Raw genomic sequence first — 13,158 nt, 5'->3', positions numbered from 1 at the left:
ACCATCTTTAAGAGGTATACGGAGGAATTTCTCAAAACAAACGACCTCGACATGGTTAAGAGTTAGCCAATCCATCCCAACTATGACATCAAAACTACCCATTTGCATTAGAATAAAATCTATACGGAACTTGGCCTTATTAAGAACTATGACACAATCCCAAATAATCGAATCAATAGTAATCGAATTCCCATTTGCTAATTCTACGGTAAAAGGCTTAGACAACCTATCCCAAGGCTTATCAATAATATATGTAAAGTCTAGAAAGATAAAACTCTTATCGGCACCTGTATCAAACAACACAGAAGCAGAATGGTTTTTAATACCGTTCACCACATCACTTGAAATTTGGGCTTGATTCACATTCATCATGAAGGCACGACCATTCGAACTTTTTGGGGTTGGAGCAGCTTGATTAGTTGGAGGGGCTTGGATAGCAGGGACTTGAGCAGTTGCATTTAGCGGAGCCATGAGTTGTGGAACTTGTGGAGCATAGGTATAAGGTGCAACGCTTTGAAGGATCGGGGGTTGGTAAGTTTGGATTTGATACGCATGGCTAGTGTAGTATGGTGCAGGCACAACTTGGGCTTGATGAGCATAATATGGTGGAGGCATCACATGGGCTTGATGGGCACAGGCTAGCAAAGGGCACATATTGCGGAGATGACCAGGATCTCCACAATTGTAGCAAGCACAGGTATTTGGAACACCGGTTTGAGCTTGAGGGTTATTAGCAGCTCTAGGAGCAGGCGGTGCAGGTTGTTGTGGAGCGGCTCGTGAATTAGGTGAATAAGATAATGTGATTAACTTTTGGGAATATTAATTAAATAAAATGTTTATTTCAAGTTTAAATGTAAAATGTTATTGGGCTGGGCTTTCCATGGGCTTCCCATGGTAGCTCAAAAACCCAAAATAAATAACAAATCAAGTCAAGTGAGTTAGCCTCCCATGAGTTTAAATGTAAAATGTTATTGGGTTGGACTTTCCATGGGCTTCCCATGGTAGCTCAAAAACCCAAAATAAATAACAAATCAAATCAAGTGAGTTGGTCTCCCATGAGCTTTCCATGGCAATTTGAATGGCCCAACTAAAATTACATAACTAGGCTTCGTGAATTGGGCCTCCCATGAGCGTTCCATGGTAGTTAAATGACCTCAATTACATAACGGGACTTAAGTATTGACAATTGGGCTTCCCATGAGCATTCCATGGCATTTTATTGGCCCAATTAAATAACGATTAACAATTTGAGTTGGTCGGCCCATAAGCGTTACATGGCATTTTAACTTACCCAACTAATTAACGAATTATCTAATCAATGGAGTGGGTCGGCCCATGAGCGTTACATGGCATTTTAACTGACCCCACTAAATATCGAATAAACGAAATCAAAAAGAAGTAGTTGGAGTATCTTGTGAACCGCCACGGTGATATCTCCAACCAAATATCGAATCAAATCAAGTTGTGAAATGAATAGTTGTAGTGTCCATGGGTTGTCATGGGTTTTCCGCTCAACTAAACATTTAAAATAATTAAAAAAACACAATTTTGGAAAGTTTCCGAATTTAGCCACGAACCACCGTGAAATCGGTTTATAAAAGGAATGCAACAGTTTGATCGGTTACGTTTGATTCACTTAGGGTCCGGTCGTATGACATATTGTTCTGCTTTGGCCTAAGGGCTCGAGTACTATGGTTAGGTTATCCTCCAGGTAAGGAATATCGTCTTATCTTGGGTTCTCGGAACCGTTTTGCCGAAGCCCGACTCACAGTTCTCGCACCCCTTACAGTTACTACCGAATATGCCATACTCCCATGCCCTAAGGAGAGAGAGTAAAAATAAATCTTGAGAATTCTTAAGGAATTTCCCAAATATAGAAAAAAAATCTACTAAGTTTTGAAAATATTTTAGAAAATATTTTTGAAAGTAAGGCATAGCCTCAGATTTGGTGTGTGCAATAATTAACTAAAATAAAAGATATAATAAATAATTACCTAAAATAAAATATACAAATAATAATTACCCTAAATAAGCTATAAACAATTAGTAAACACATAAGGCAGTTCAGATAAGCACGTATATGGTTCCTAGCATTTGACTAGGACAATTTCTAACCACATATCTTAAAACCTTCGGTTCTGATACCAATCTGTCACACCCCAACCTAAGGCGGAAATGCCGGGGCGTGAGCATGATTGCTCATAGCTTAAGGTAACTATCATACAATAAATGTGACAATATCTAATAATTAATTTATTCCATTTCAAAACCCAATATCCATAAATAGCAAATATAATCCAAATATAACAAATAATCCATAATGATAATAAAAATAATCCAAATAAAACTCAAAACAAATTGTCTTTAAATAATCCTAAGGTCTCGACTAGGTGTCCATAACTTCAAGTCTTCAATTCAAACGGTAACCTGCACATGCGTATAAAATAGAATATATTTGTCAATAATAATGTTGAGTGAGCATGTCACTAGTTTTGCAAGTTTATGATATAATATGAAATGTAGCAAAACGTAAATAAAGCGGTAAATAAAACCAAACCATGAGCAAGTAAAGTGTTAAGAGACCATTTCCAAGCGAATCGGGCTCTGGTTAAACATGACGGTCATATGATCATACTATAATGAGAATATGTTGGACCTCTCTGAATGCGTAAAGTAAACAAGTAATCAAATAGCAAGTATGTTCGGTAAATCATACACAATATCACATTTGCTAATGTTAAGATATATCTAATACGAAATACTATAGTACGCATACGTCCCCAAAACATTTAAAAATAAGTAAAATTGGGGAATGACATAGACTCACCTTAACTAATAAGCAAGTAAGTATTAAAAATACAAATAAATTAAGAAGTCGTCTGATTAACGCGCCAAATGATGAAAACCAACAGAACCTAAAACTTAGAGATATGAAAGTATAAGTAAAAAAACTAACTTAATGCCGCTGGAATCAATCCAAACAGATGAGTAGAACTCAAGTATGTTAATTTAATATTTAAACGAGTCGAATCTAACCAGAATCCAAACAGCGAGTCGGAATTCGGGTTTTGGCCAGAAGCCTTAAAATTTCATTATGAGAAGAAAAGTCTTCTGGGCCGAATGTTGAATCCAATCATAAGTATGAGAAAATGTAAAGTCAAAATTGTTGACTGTTTTGCCCTTTATCGGATTTTAAAGAAATTGACCAGTCAATACCCTTCGATCTCAGAAATCGATTGAAGGTTATTGACTAGGGAATGTTAATGAACGAAAAATCAGTTTACAACTTACCCGGAAAGTGAAAGAATCAAGAGATATGGTGAGTCAATGGTCCACGCGCATGCAAAGTCAAACGGTTTATGAGCGTTTCTTCAACAAAATAGCAAAAACCGAGAGACATTATGATGGACAGAGGGTAACAAAAAACGCGCATGCAAAGGCTCTTAGGGTTAGTGTAAAGTTTTGTGGCATGTGATTATGGTTTGTTTATATAGGAATAGCAAAAAACGAACCAATTATGGACATATCACTCGTTTAAGAAAGTATATATGGCTTTAATGAGAAAATCACTGAAATAAACTGAAAGATATGATCTTGATCAGTAAGAAATGATTGTAGGCATGTAATTTGGTAAATAACAATTTCTTGGTCCTTAATTTACTCATTTATGCCTAAAATACATGATTTTAATACCAAAAACGAGCTAGGAAACAAAATCGATTAAGGATTCTGTGCAGGGTAGTCACCGCGCTGCGCGACCAGCCTATAGCCCGCCGTCGCGCGGCGCTCCTGCAACCAGGAGGGAGTGTTTCAATTTTTTTACAAGATTAGTCCTTAAAGTATGTTATTTGATCATTTATTGAATCTTATATGAAGTAATTAAGGAATAAACAATATGTAAAACATGGAGGGCCTAAAGTGAACATAAGAGAGCTTAAATACTTATAAATGCGAAATATTATTGAAGATTAGGATCAGAATAAGGTTCGTACAATGATAAAACAAAAACAAAACAAATACGGAAAACCTGAAATGTTACACCACGGTCGCTCACCCGTTGGACGCCCAACCAAGAATCCTTGCATCTCACATGCTTGATTATAAATAGAAGACTTATTCAAACCAAGTCTTTTCCCATTTGCTTTACAAAATTTACATATACACTTCAAGGTTAATCTCTTTTGATATTCAAGTCTAATCAAGATTCAATTATCAAGAGAAGAGATTAAAGTGTAGAGCAAAAAAATAAGAGCTTTTCTAAGCTATCATCCAACCATCTTACTTGTAGTTTGAGGGGTCAGTAATAGATGTTGTTCAAGTATTTTTACAAGTGAGGATTCATCATTTAGTTGATGATTTGAGGGGGGAACACATTGTATTGACATAGTATTATTTTGTGTTGGGCTAGGAACTCTATTTTAATATAGAGTTAATTAGTTGTTAGGTGAAGACTCACTATATTGGCATTTTAAGAATAAGAAGAAATTGTAAAGATAGGTACTTGGTGAAGAAGGTGATCACTTCCTTCGAAGAATGAGACGATTATATTGGTGATCCCTACCATTTTAGGGAGAAGACTAGTGAATAAAACTGTCGATCGGTGGAATAGGTAGAGGACAAAGGGTGAATTAGTTAACATTTAGTTGAACCTTTATAAATCTGGTTGTGCCATCTATAACCCTTAAATTCTTTACTTTGTGCTTATTTTTATAAGTTGTGAAAAGATTTAACAAAGTCATTAGCTCACTAAAATTGGATTAAAATCAAAGAAAAACCAATCAACAACCACCCCCTCCCCTACCCCCCTCTTTCTAGTTTTCTACATGAACCTTCACTAAGACTCAACCAACAAACTATATTTGATTTGATTTTTAAGATTTACCAAATTAAACTAAATAAGAAAGACAACTAAAAACACTAATAGAAACTTAAACGAGGGCAACAGAAACCCTCGGGAAGCTCAGATATGGGAAAGGGAACCACCTAGGTTAGGTATTCTAATGACGGTCAACGAATCTCGGGTGCTAAAAAACGTACGAAACTGGATTCTAAAGATGTGCTAGCTAACAAATAATTAAGAACAACAAGATCTATAGTTAGTCTCCTATGCAACTCCTAATCATTTCTAGTGATGGAATATTCTCATGGGCTAGAATTCTGCGTAGTCTACTAATAAATATTAGAGTTGGACTCAATAGCACAAAATCCACACTCAAAACTAACTAATCTAAGGAAATGATGTAGCTCAGATACTATTTGTTCATAATCCTTTTTGTCTAAATCTCTTCGATTTGAATGCAAGAAAATAAGCATAAATGTTCTTTCCTTCTCTCTCTATTTCTTTCTTAAAAACGTGAAACACGTTTCCTGACTTCCTCAGCTCCTTTCATTTCCCTCGTTAAATTAGACCGAGGAACACAACACAAGGAAGATAGATAAGTTACACTTTTATGATTTCTTTACAAACCTTACATTTAACCCCCATGAAGTTTAGCTATAATATTTTATGGCACGTTCACAATTCTTGGAGTTTTATTTTTTTTCTTATAACTTTTTAGTTATGTTTTATATAATCCTGAAATATACTGTTCGATGAACTAATTGTCATCTACGTTTCCTCATAATATACAACCCATCTAAGCACAAACGATAAGTCGCCAAAGCTGCTTCAAGGTTCAATATTTTTAAAATTTTACAACTCCTAAAATACGATGTTTTATAATTAAATAAATAAATAAAATCAAATTGTCATTCTTATTTTCCATCAACGTTTGGACTTGAATCAAGCTAATTTTAACGGAAAATTGGTTTTTATTGGTCCCAACTATTTCATTTTTGTCGGCGCTGGTCCCAACTTTCATTTTGGCTGGCAACGGTCCCAACTTTAATATTCGTTTCTTCCACCAGTCCGCGACTGACAGAGCACTAACTCCGTTATGTTTTTGCTTACGTGTCAATCTGAGTTGTCAAAAAACATCTTACGTGGCAGCCATCGTGGATTATTGATTAATACTTAATATAACCTCAAACTTTAGGGTCTAAACAGAAATTATAAATTTGAAATATATTAAATTAATAGAAAATAACCCAACCCCCCCTGTAGCCCGTATTCCCGGCGAGCCGCCGCCGGCAACGGCGCGAGGCTCCGACCACCGAAAAACACCCCCATTTCAGCCGTTCTTGACCCGCTAATTTAGAATAACGTAGTTAGACGGCAATAAACAACAATAATTAACATTCTAATTATATTTTAATGCCTTAACCGTCGAACTAATTCCCGTAACCTTCACCGGAAAATCGGCCATAAGCAATTAACACTGATTAATGAATTTCATCGCAATTACTAGTATAAATAGGACCCACACACCAAGCTAAACTTGCTCATCCTCTCAAATCTCACTGATATATCCTCTTTAACCCCGTAATCCTTCCTCCAAGCTCGGAGCTTCGGCCAACTTCGTTCACCCCTTTCTCGGCATCATTCGAGGTAATTAAAACATGGTTTTGAATCATTTTAATCCACTAATCAAAAACCCTAACTTAATTTTAACAAACATGGATTGGATTAATCAATTGGATTTCTAGGGTTTGCAGAATTATGGATGAACCTGTATTATTATATACAATAATCAATGGTGGCTGCCACGTAAGATGTTTTTTGACAACTCAGATTGACACGTAAGCAAAAACATAACGGAGTTAGTGCTCCGTCAGTCGCGGACTGGTGGAAGAAACGAATATTAAAGTTGGGACCGTTGCCAGCCAAAATGAAAGTTGGGACCAGACAAAAATGAAATAGTTGGGACCAATAAAAACCAATTTTCCAATTTTAACACAACTCACTGTTATTATTATCGTTTGACTTATAACCGAGTCTTATTTTGACTACATCAGTCATCTTTCACCCATCGATGGCGGAAAACGGTACGAGCATGTTCTTAAGCTGAATCAGTAATAATAATAATAATAATAATAATAATAATAATAATAATAATAATAATAATAATTATTATTATTATTATTATTATTATTATTATTATTTGTAGATTCGCTGAGTGAGTTTCTGACGGTGGCCATTGATGCGGCTAAGAAAGCCGGAGAGGTTGGTTAGCTTCAATTGAATCAATCAGGTGTATATATAATATATCTGGTGTTTGATTTCAATTTCAATTTGTGGTTTTTTTAGGTCATTCGGAAAGCATTTTACCAGACTAAGCATGTGGAGAATAAAGGATCGGTAGGTATTATCTCCACTTTCCAGTGTTATTATTTTCATTTCTATCTATTTTAGGTTAGGTTTCTTAAACCCTAGCTCATGTAGGATCAATGGTAAAAACACTACTGACTGACTGCCGATTAATCGGATTGGAATTCTATATGTAACTTTTCAAAATTATATACATATAATATTTCAAACTCATCTATATCCAATTGATTCACTGTGCAGGTGGATTTAGTCACAGAAACCGACAAAGCTTGTGAAGATATCATATTCAATCATCTAAAGCAGCATTTCCCAACCCACAAGGTTAATTCTAAATGTCATTTACTTGGCCGTTTAGTTTAGTGAATGTAAGTTCTTAACGGCTTGTTCAACCTGCTATTAATCGTAGTTCGTTGGAGAAGAAACCACTGCTGCTGATGGTGTAAGTGAACTGACAGATGAACCGACTTGGATCGTTGATCCGGTCGATGGAACAATCAATTTTGTGCATGGGTACTTTTTAGTTGAAATCGCTACATTTTGGTTCTAACTTTAGTCAGAAATCTGATTAACATGCCATTTGCAGGTTCCCCTTTGTGTGTGCATCTATAGGTCTTACCATTAAAAAGGTCCCAGCAGTTGGAGTTGTTTACAATCCAATCATGAATGAGGTGACACTTACTAAACCGCAGTAATGTAAATAGTAAACATTTGTTAAAGATAAGTAACGGATATGTGAGATGAATTGTAGCTTTTCACTGCCACAGATGGAAATGGTGCATTTCTTAATGGAGATCCTATTAAAGGTAATTGTAGATCCTAATTTTCATGCATTTGGATTTGGTTTATAGTATGCTCTTGCTCAGGGCTTCTCATGGTTGTTTGCTTTCTTACCGTATATTGCAGTACCTTCTCAGTCTGAATTGGTGACGTGTCTCCTAACCATGGAGGTAACTTTTAACTTGCTTTTAGCATCCCAGTAATTGTTTCTTTTGTATATCATTAGCAAAAGCACGGTCCAGTTGTTAGGGGCATATGAAGTCTAAATCATGAAAATTTGATATTTGATGGTGAAAGCCAAAACACATATTCAGGGATACTTGAAAAGTAGGATGCACATGATTAGGAATGGGCCAAGGTAGTCGGTATTCGGTGAGTTAATGATTAAATTAAACTAATTAGTGACAATAAGTGGTAGTTGGTCAAAGCCGGTAAAAAATTGTCAAAATAGCTTATATTTGGTCAAAATTTTTGAAGTAGATTATACTTTTTGAAAAAGTATATGTAAAATTTTGAAAAACTTTGTATAGGTACATATATTTGTGAAAACATATAAAATTCCGATCTGATTAATCTGTATTATTGCTAGTCGGTACCCCCACCTCCCGACTAGCTCCTAGCAAGTTCTTCAAGTGCCTACAGTGAATGATCTCTTAATGTTGTGTAAATTAGGCAATTAGCCATATGTTTGATAAATCATACTATTTGATCTCGATGTAATGATTTTCTAAATAATTTGATGGCCTCCTTATTTCACATACGAGTATTAACATGAGCCGCCTTTGTATCATCAGTTACATTGTTATCACTCACCCCTCTTTTCATAGACTATCTTGTAATTATATTCTAATAAATTTGACAACCATGTATGTTGCAATGGTGTAGTTTCCTTTCTATCAAGTAAATGTTTTAGGCTCTGTTGACCTGTCCTAATAATGAAGTGGCCCGTAAGCGTCCCACTGTTATACAAACACGGTGGCCGAAAGGAGGTCAGTTAAAGGCTTTGTTGTGACCCCAAATATCAGATGAATATGTGCGGGTAGTACCCTGCATTTTGACGTCTTCTCCAAACAATTGATGTTTACACAATAATTGAGGACTAATGGCTTAAGTTTCCATTAAATGGCAGTACCATGAACTCGTAGTGGCCCTGGAGATTTAAAGCAGTCTTATAAATATCAGCAGAATGCATTCTAATTTGGTGATATCCAGTTTTCAAATTCAATTTTTAAAACATTGCAGTTTCTCCCAGCTCTCCCTGTAACTCAATCAATGGAATTAGAAACCGTCTTTAATAGTTGCATTGTTAAGATTTCTGTAGGTGATGCAAAGGTGCCAAGTCCCATCTTTTTTCTTTACTAAAACGGCAAGAGAAGCAAACATGTTGCTTATGTTCTAGATGATTGTGTCTAATAACACTTTTGGGTCATGCGTTTCATTACATCCTTTTGTGCTTCAGGGTACCAACAATGTTTTTGATTCGACTAGTAGTGCTTCATTTTGTAAGGAAATTTTATGATCACACTCCCTTTTTGGTGGTAATGCCTTCGAAACATGAAAAATGTCCTCATGCAATTGCAATAACTCTTCCAGCTTACTATCGTTAACGCCAGAAGTTATTTTGGAACTGGTTTCCTTTTTAAGTGGCTTGCCTGTTTGTATAAATGAGAGGTACAATTTGTAGTTGTCTAGTATCCATACAACCAATGATCGTCATGGTTGAGTAAGAATGAACTCCTGTCACATCTCGCTCTTCATCTTTGATTTTAATCAAGATCAGTTGCTTCGTTTTACACTTGTGATCGAGTGATAATTTTCTCAACATAGAAAGACTCACCTGTTCTCATTTTTAATCTAATTCCTTACTAAACAACCATTTAGAATTAGTTTTTCTAAAGTTTGGTGGTCCATAATTTGACGGTAATAGTGGCAGTTTAGCTGCTGCAAACACATTTTTGTCTATTTTTATTTTTTATAAATAATTTTTGGATTACCTATAATTAAAAATTCTACATTATTAGTTTGTTACAATAATAATATTTTCTAAGTAGAATATTTAGGATTTTGTAAATATTAAAATGAAACTGTAGGTGACTTAACTATGCTTTACTGATCTGTTAAGCTTGTGATTCCTTCTAGTAGAGGTCTCAAGTTTAATGGTTTGCCTTTTAACCGTCGGAAGCCACCTGCGTAGTTCAAGTCGCAGTCTACCTGGTCCCATTTGTATGGGTGGCCCAATTATTTTAGGGGCCCTCTTTTAAGATTAATTGTTAAAAAATCTAAACTTATTTTCGATTTGAGACAGCAATAGTAAGCTTTTAATAAAACAAGGGGTGTAGTATTGCATTACTGAAAAAAAAAAAAACTTTCTTTTTATGTATAATAGCTACCAGCTTCTTGTTATGTATTGAGTGATTATTGTGTTCCGTCTATAAGTTATAGAATTTAGGGTCTTAATTTTGAAAAATGACTGATTTATATGTAAGTTACATTCAAGCTATACATACAAATAACTTGATGAAAAATGAGAACAAATGCCAAATGGATAATTTATGCTGGGTGCTGCGCAAGAGAGATATATGCAGAAAAATGAAAGAAGAAAAAAGGAAAAAAAAAAAACTAATGTAAGGATCGAAACCTCGTATGAAATGTCCAAATTAAGAGTGCGAAGAAAGTACCTTAACCACTGGACCACTGCATTGTTTTTTGATTAATGATGAATTGCATTTTTATTAGCATCTACTTCTATATGTAGAAGTACAAAATTTTTAAACGAGGCGCTGAGCCTTAGCTTTACCTAACTTAACGAGTGGGCTGGCTCTGCCCATTTGCTATCTAGATATCGACAGGGCCCATGAGTTTTTTGGTGACTGGTTCTCACGATTACTAAAACAAAATCTATCCATTCAGAATAAATGGGGCGAATTTGAACCCTCTACATTATATGTCATAGCCTTGCTATAACGATGCATTAACATTGATAAACGCAAAAGTGCAGGATGTACCCAAGCGCGATAAAGCCACATTGGATGCGACCACGAATGGAATCAATAGCCTACTTTACAAGGTAAAGTTGGGACAGTTCCCTTTTGTTTGACTTTAAAATCAGTAACAAATGACTTCTGGTCTCATGTTTGTTAAATATATATTCAGTTAAGATCAATCAGGATGGGGGGCTCTTGTGCATTGGGTCTTTGTGGAGTCGCATGTGGACGGATTGATCTGTTTTATCTTGTCGGATTTGGTGGTCCCTGGTATGAAATTCTCTTTTCTGTTTCTGTTTAAAATATATATATATATATATATATATATATATATATATATATTGGTTAAATGGACCGAAAGTGGCTGAAATTGTACTTTCGAATTTGATACTTAAGGTCATAGGTCAATTTATAAAATGTCGGGTAACTATGAAAATAGTATACGTTTTATATTATATTTGACCCTCTAATTATACATAAAAAATTACCTGTAATATATTTGGCGCTCTATTTCGGGTAATTTACCCGTTTTGCAATATCTACCATTTATCCTCTTATTTTGCTATGGCCTTGTCTCTAGGGACGTTGCAGCGGCGGCTGTGATTATTAAAGAAGCTGGTGGAGTCGTTTTTGATCCGTAAGAATATAATAATAATGAGAATGTTCAATCTTATGAAAGGGGAGTTCATCGAATCAGTTTTCGGGTTATTCAAATCGAGGTTCTTTGAATTTGAACCTTTTGAAAGTGAATTCAAATCAGAAATAATTTTTGAATTCGGGCTGATTCGAATCAAACCAAATTTTAAGAGAAATTAAATAAAAAAAGTATGTGCGTGTGCGTGTATATCGGATATTGGGGTCTGTTTGAAAATCATAACTTTGAATCTGGTTCCAAAGCCAAAATTCGAATTTGAGTTGGTTGCAAACCCGATATGAAAAGTCAAAAACCGAATTCAAAATTCAAATTCGGTTCTTGGAATCCTGTTTGAATACTGAGCACGCATTCGTATGAACATGTAAATCCTCTCCTTTTTACTCTATTGAATATGTCAGGTCTTGTTTTTTGGCAGATCTGGCAATGAGTTTGACATAACCGCTCAACGGATTGCAGCTTCAAACCCGCTGGTAAAAGATGCATTTGTTGAGGCATTGCAACACTCAGCTTAAAGCAAAGCCTTAAACAACTATCACTTAATTGATCTCAAAAAAATCAAACTGAGAGGAGTTGTGTGCATTAGAAAATTATATAATGCTCATGTTGCATTCTTTTCATGCTAATAAATAGTTTTCATAAATTGCCGTTACAGTTCAGTTCAAGGTTTGGAACTCGAGACCGAAATTGTAAATCGAACCAGTGGTGCATTATAATATTTTCCTCATTTTTGGAATATGCAATTATGTATGTGCATACAATATCCATGAATTATCATCTTTAAAAATTTAACACAAACTAACGATTCTGAAAAAAAAATTAAAATAAAATAAAATAAAGATTCAAACAGTAAAACCGAACTGTTTTAGCCGGTCCGCCAACTCAACCAATCCACAATGAATGATGCATCATCATCTGTATCTTTCATGTGAAAGGCAAACGGTCTGTTTACGTTAGGTAAGATGCGAGACATAAAGAGGGTTGGAGAAGTGGCAAAATGGTTGTTTCAACTGGTTGGATAATGGCCCATAGCTATTGTTTTACGTATTGTTTTAAAATAATCATATTATTTTAATAATAATTATTTTTTTATTATTTTTGTTCCGTGAAAAATGATTTAAAAGGTTTCATGCGAAGCTAATTTCCGATGAGCCTGTATGACATGTTTTTTTTTAGCTATTAATTTTTTGAAGGTATTTTTTTGTTTTCGGGTTATTCATGTTGGAGCATAAAGAAAATTGACTCAAGGATCGACCTGGTTAAGATTGTGTTAATAAGTATTACTATATGTGAGTTAATTACGTAAATACACTAGGTTTTGATTCGCATCATACATAGGGATGGTAATGAAACCCGAACCCGATGGGAAAACCCGAAACCCGACATAAATGGGACGGGTAATACCCGACCCATTAGGGTTTGGGACGGGTTTGGGATTAGTTTTGAAATTTTTCGTGGGTTTGGGATTTGTAATATACCCAATTACCTGACCCGATTACCCGATAACACTAACCCATTTACCTGATTATAAAGCCGAT

The 13,158-nt window shown here is 35.2% G+C and overlaps 1 protein-coding gene across 1 annotated transcript; it reads left to right on the top strand.

Moving 5' to 3' along the window:
• The first annotated feature begins 566 nt into the window (after positions 1–566).
• On the top strand, positions 567–12,135 carry LOC143628860 (inositol-phosphate phosphatase-like). Its single transcript, XM_077098326.1, has 12 exons — positions 567–697; positions 7,039–7,102; positions 7,187–7,237; positions 7,448–7,528; positions 7,614–7,717; positions 7,791–7,875; positions 7,956–8,010; positions 8,111–8,154; positions 10,983–11,056; positions 11,143–11,238; positions 11,549–11,605; positions 12,039–12,135. The coding sequence occupies exons 1-12, from the start codon at positions 567–569 to the stop codon at positions 12,133–12,135; spliced, it is 939 nt and encodes a 312-aa protein (XP_076954441.1).
• The last annotated feature ends 1,023 nt before the right edge of the window (positions 12,136–13,158 follow it).

Source organism: Bidens hawaiensis, unplaced genomic scaffold (genome assembly GCF_021521415.1).
Source record: "Bidens hawaiensis isolate Kalapana, Puna unplaced genomic scaffold, B.hawaiensis_p1.1 tig00005079_1, whole genome shotgun sequence".
Classification (NCBI taxonomy): domain Eukaryota; kingdom Viridiplantae; phylum Streptophyta; class Magnoliopsida; order Asterales; family Asteraceae; genus Bidens; species Bidens hawaiensis.
The sequence above is the reverse complement of the archived record's forward strand: the minus strand, read 5'-3'. Positions and strand labels throughout refer to the sequence as shown.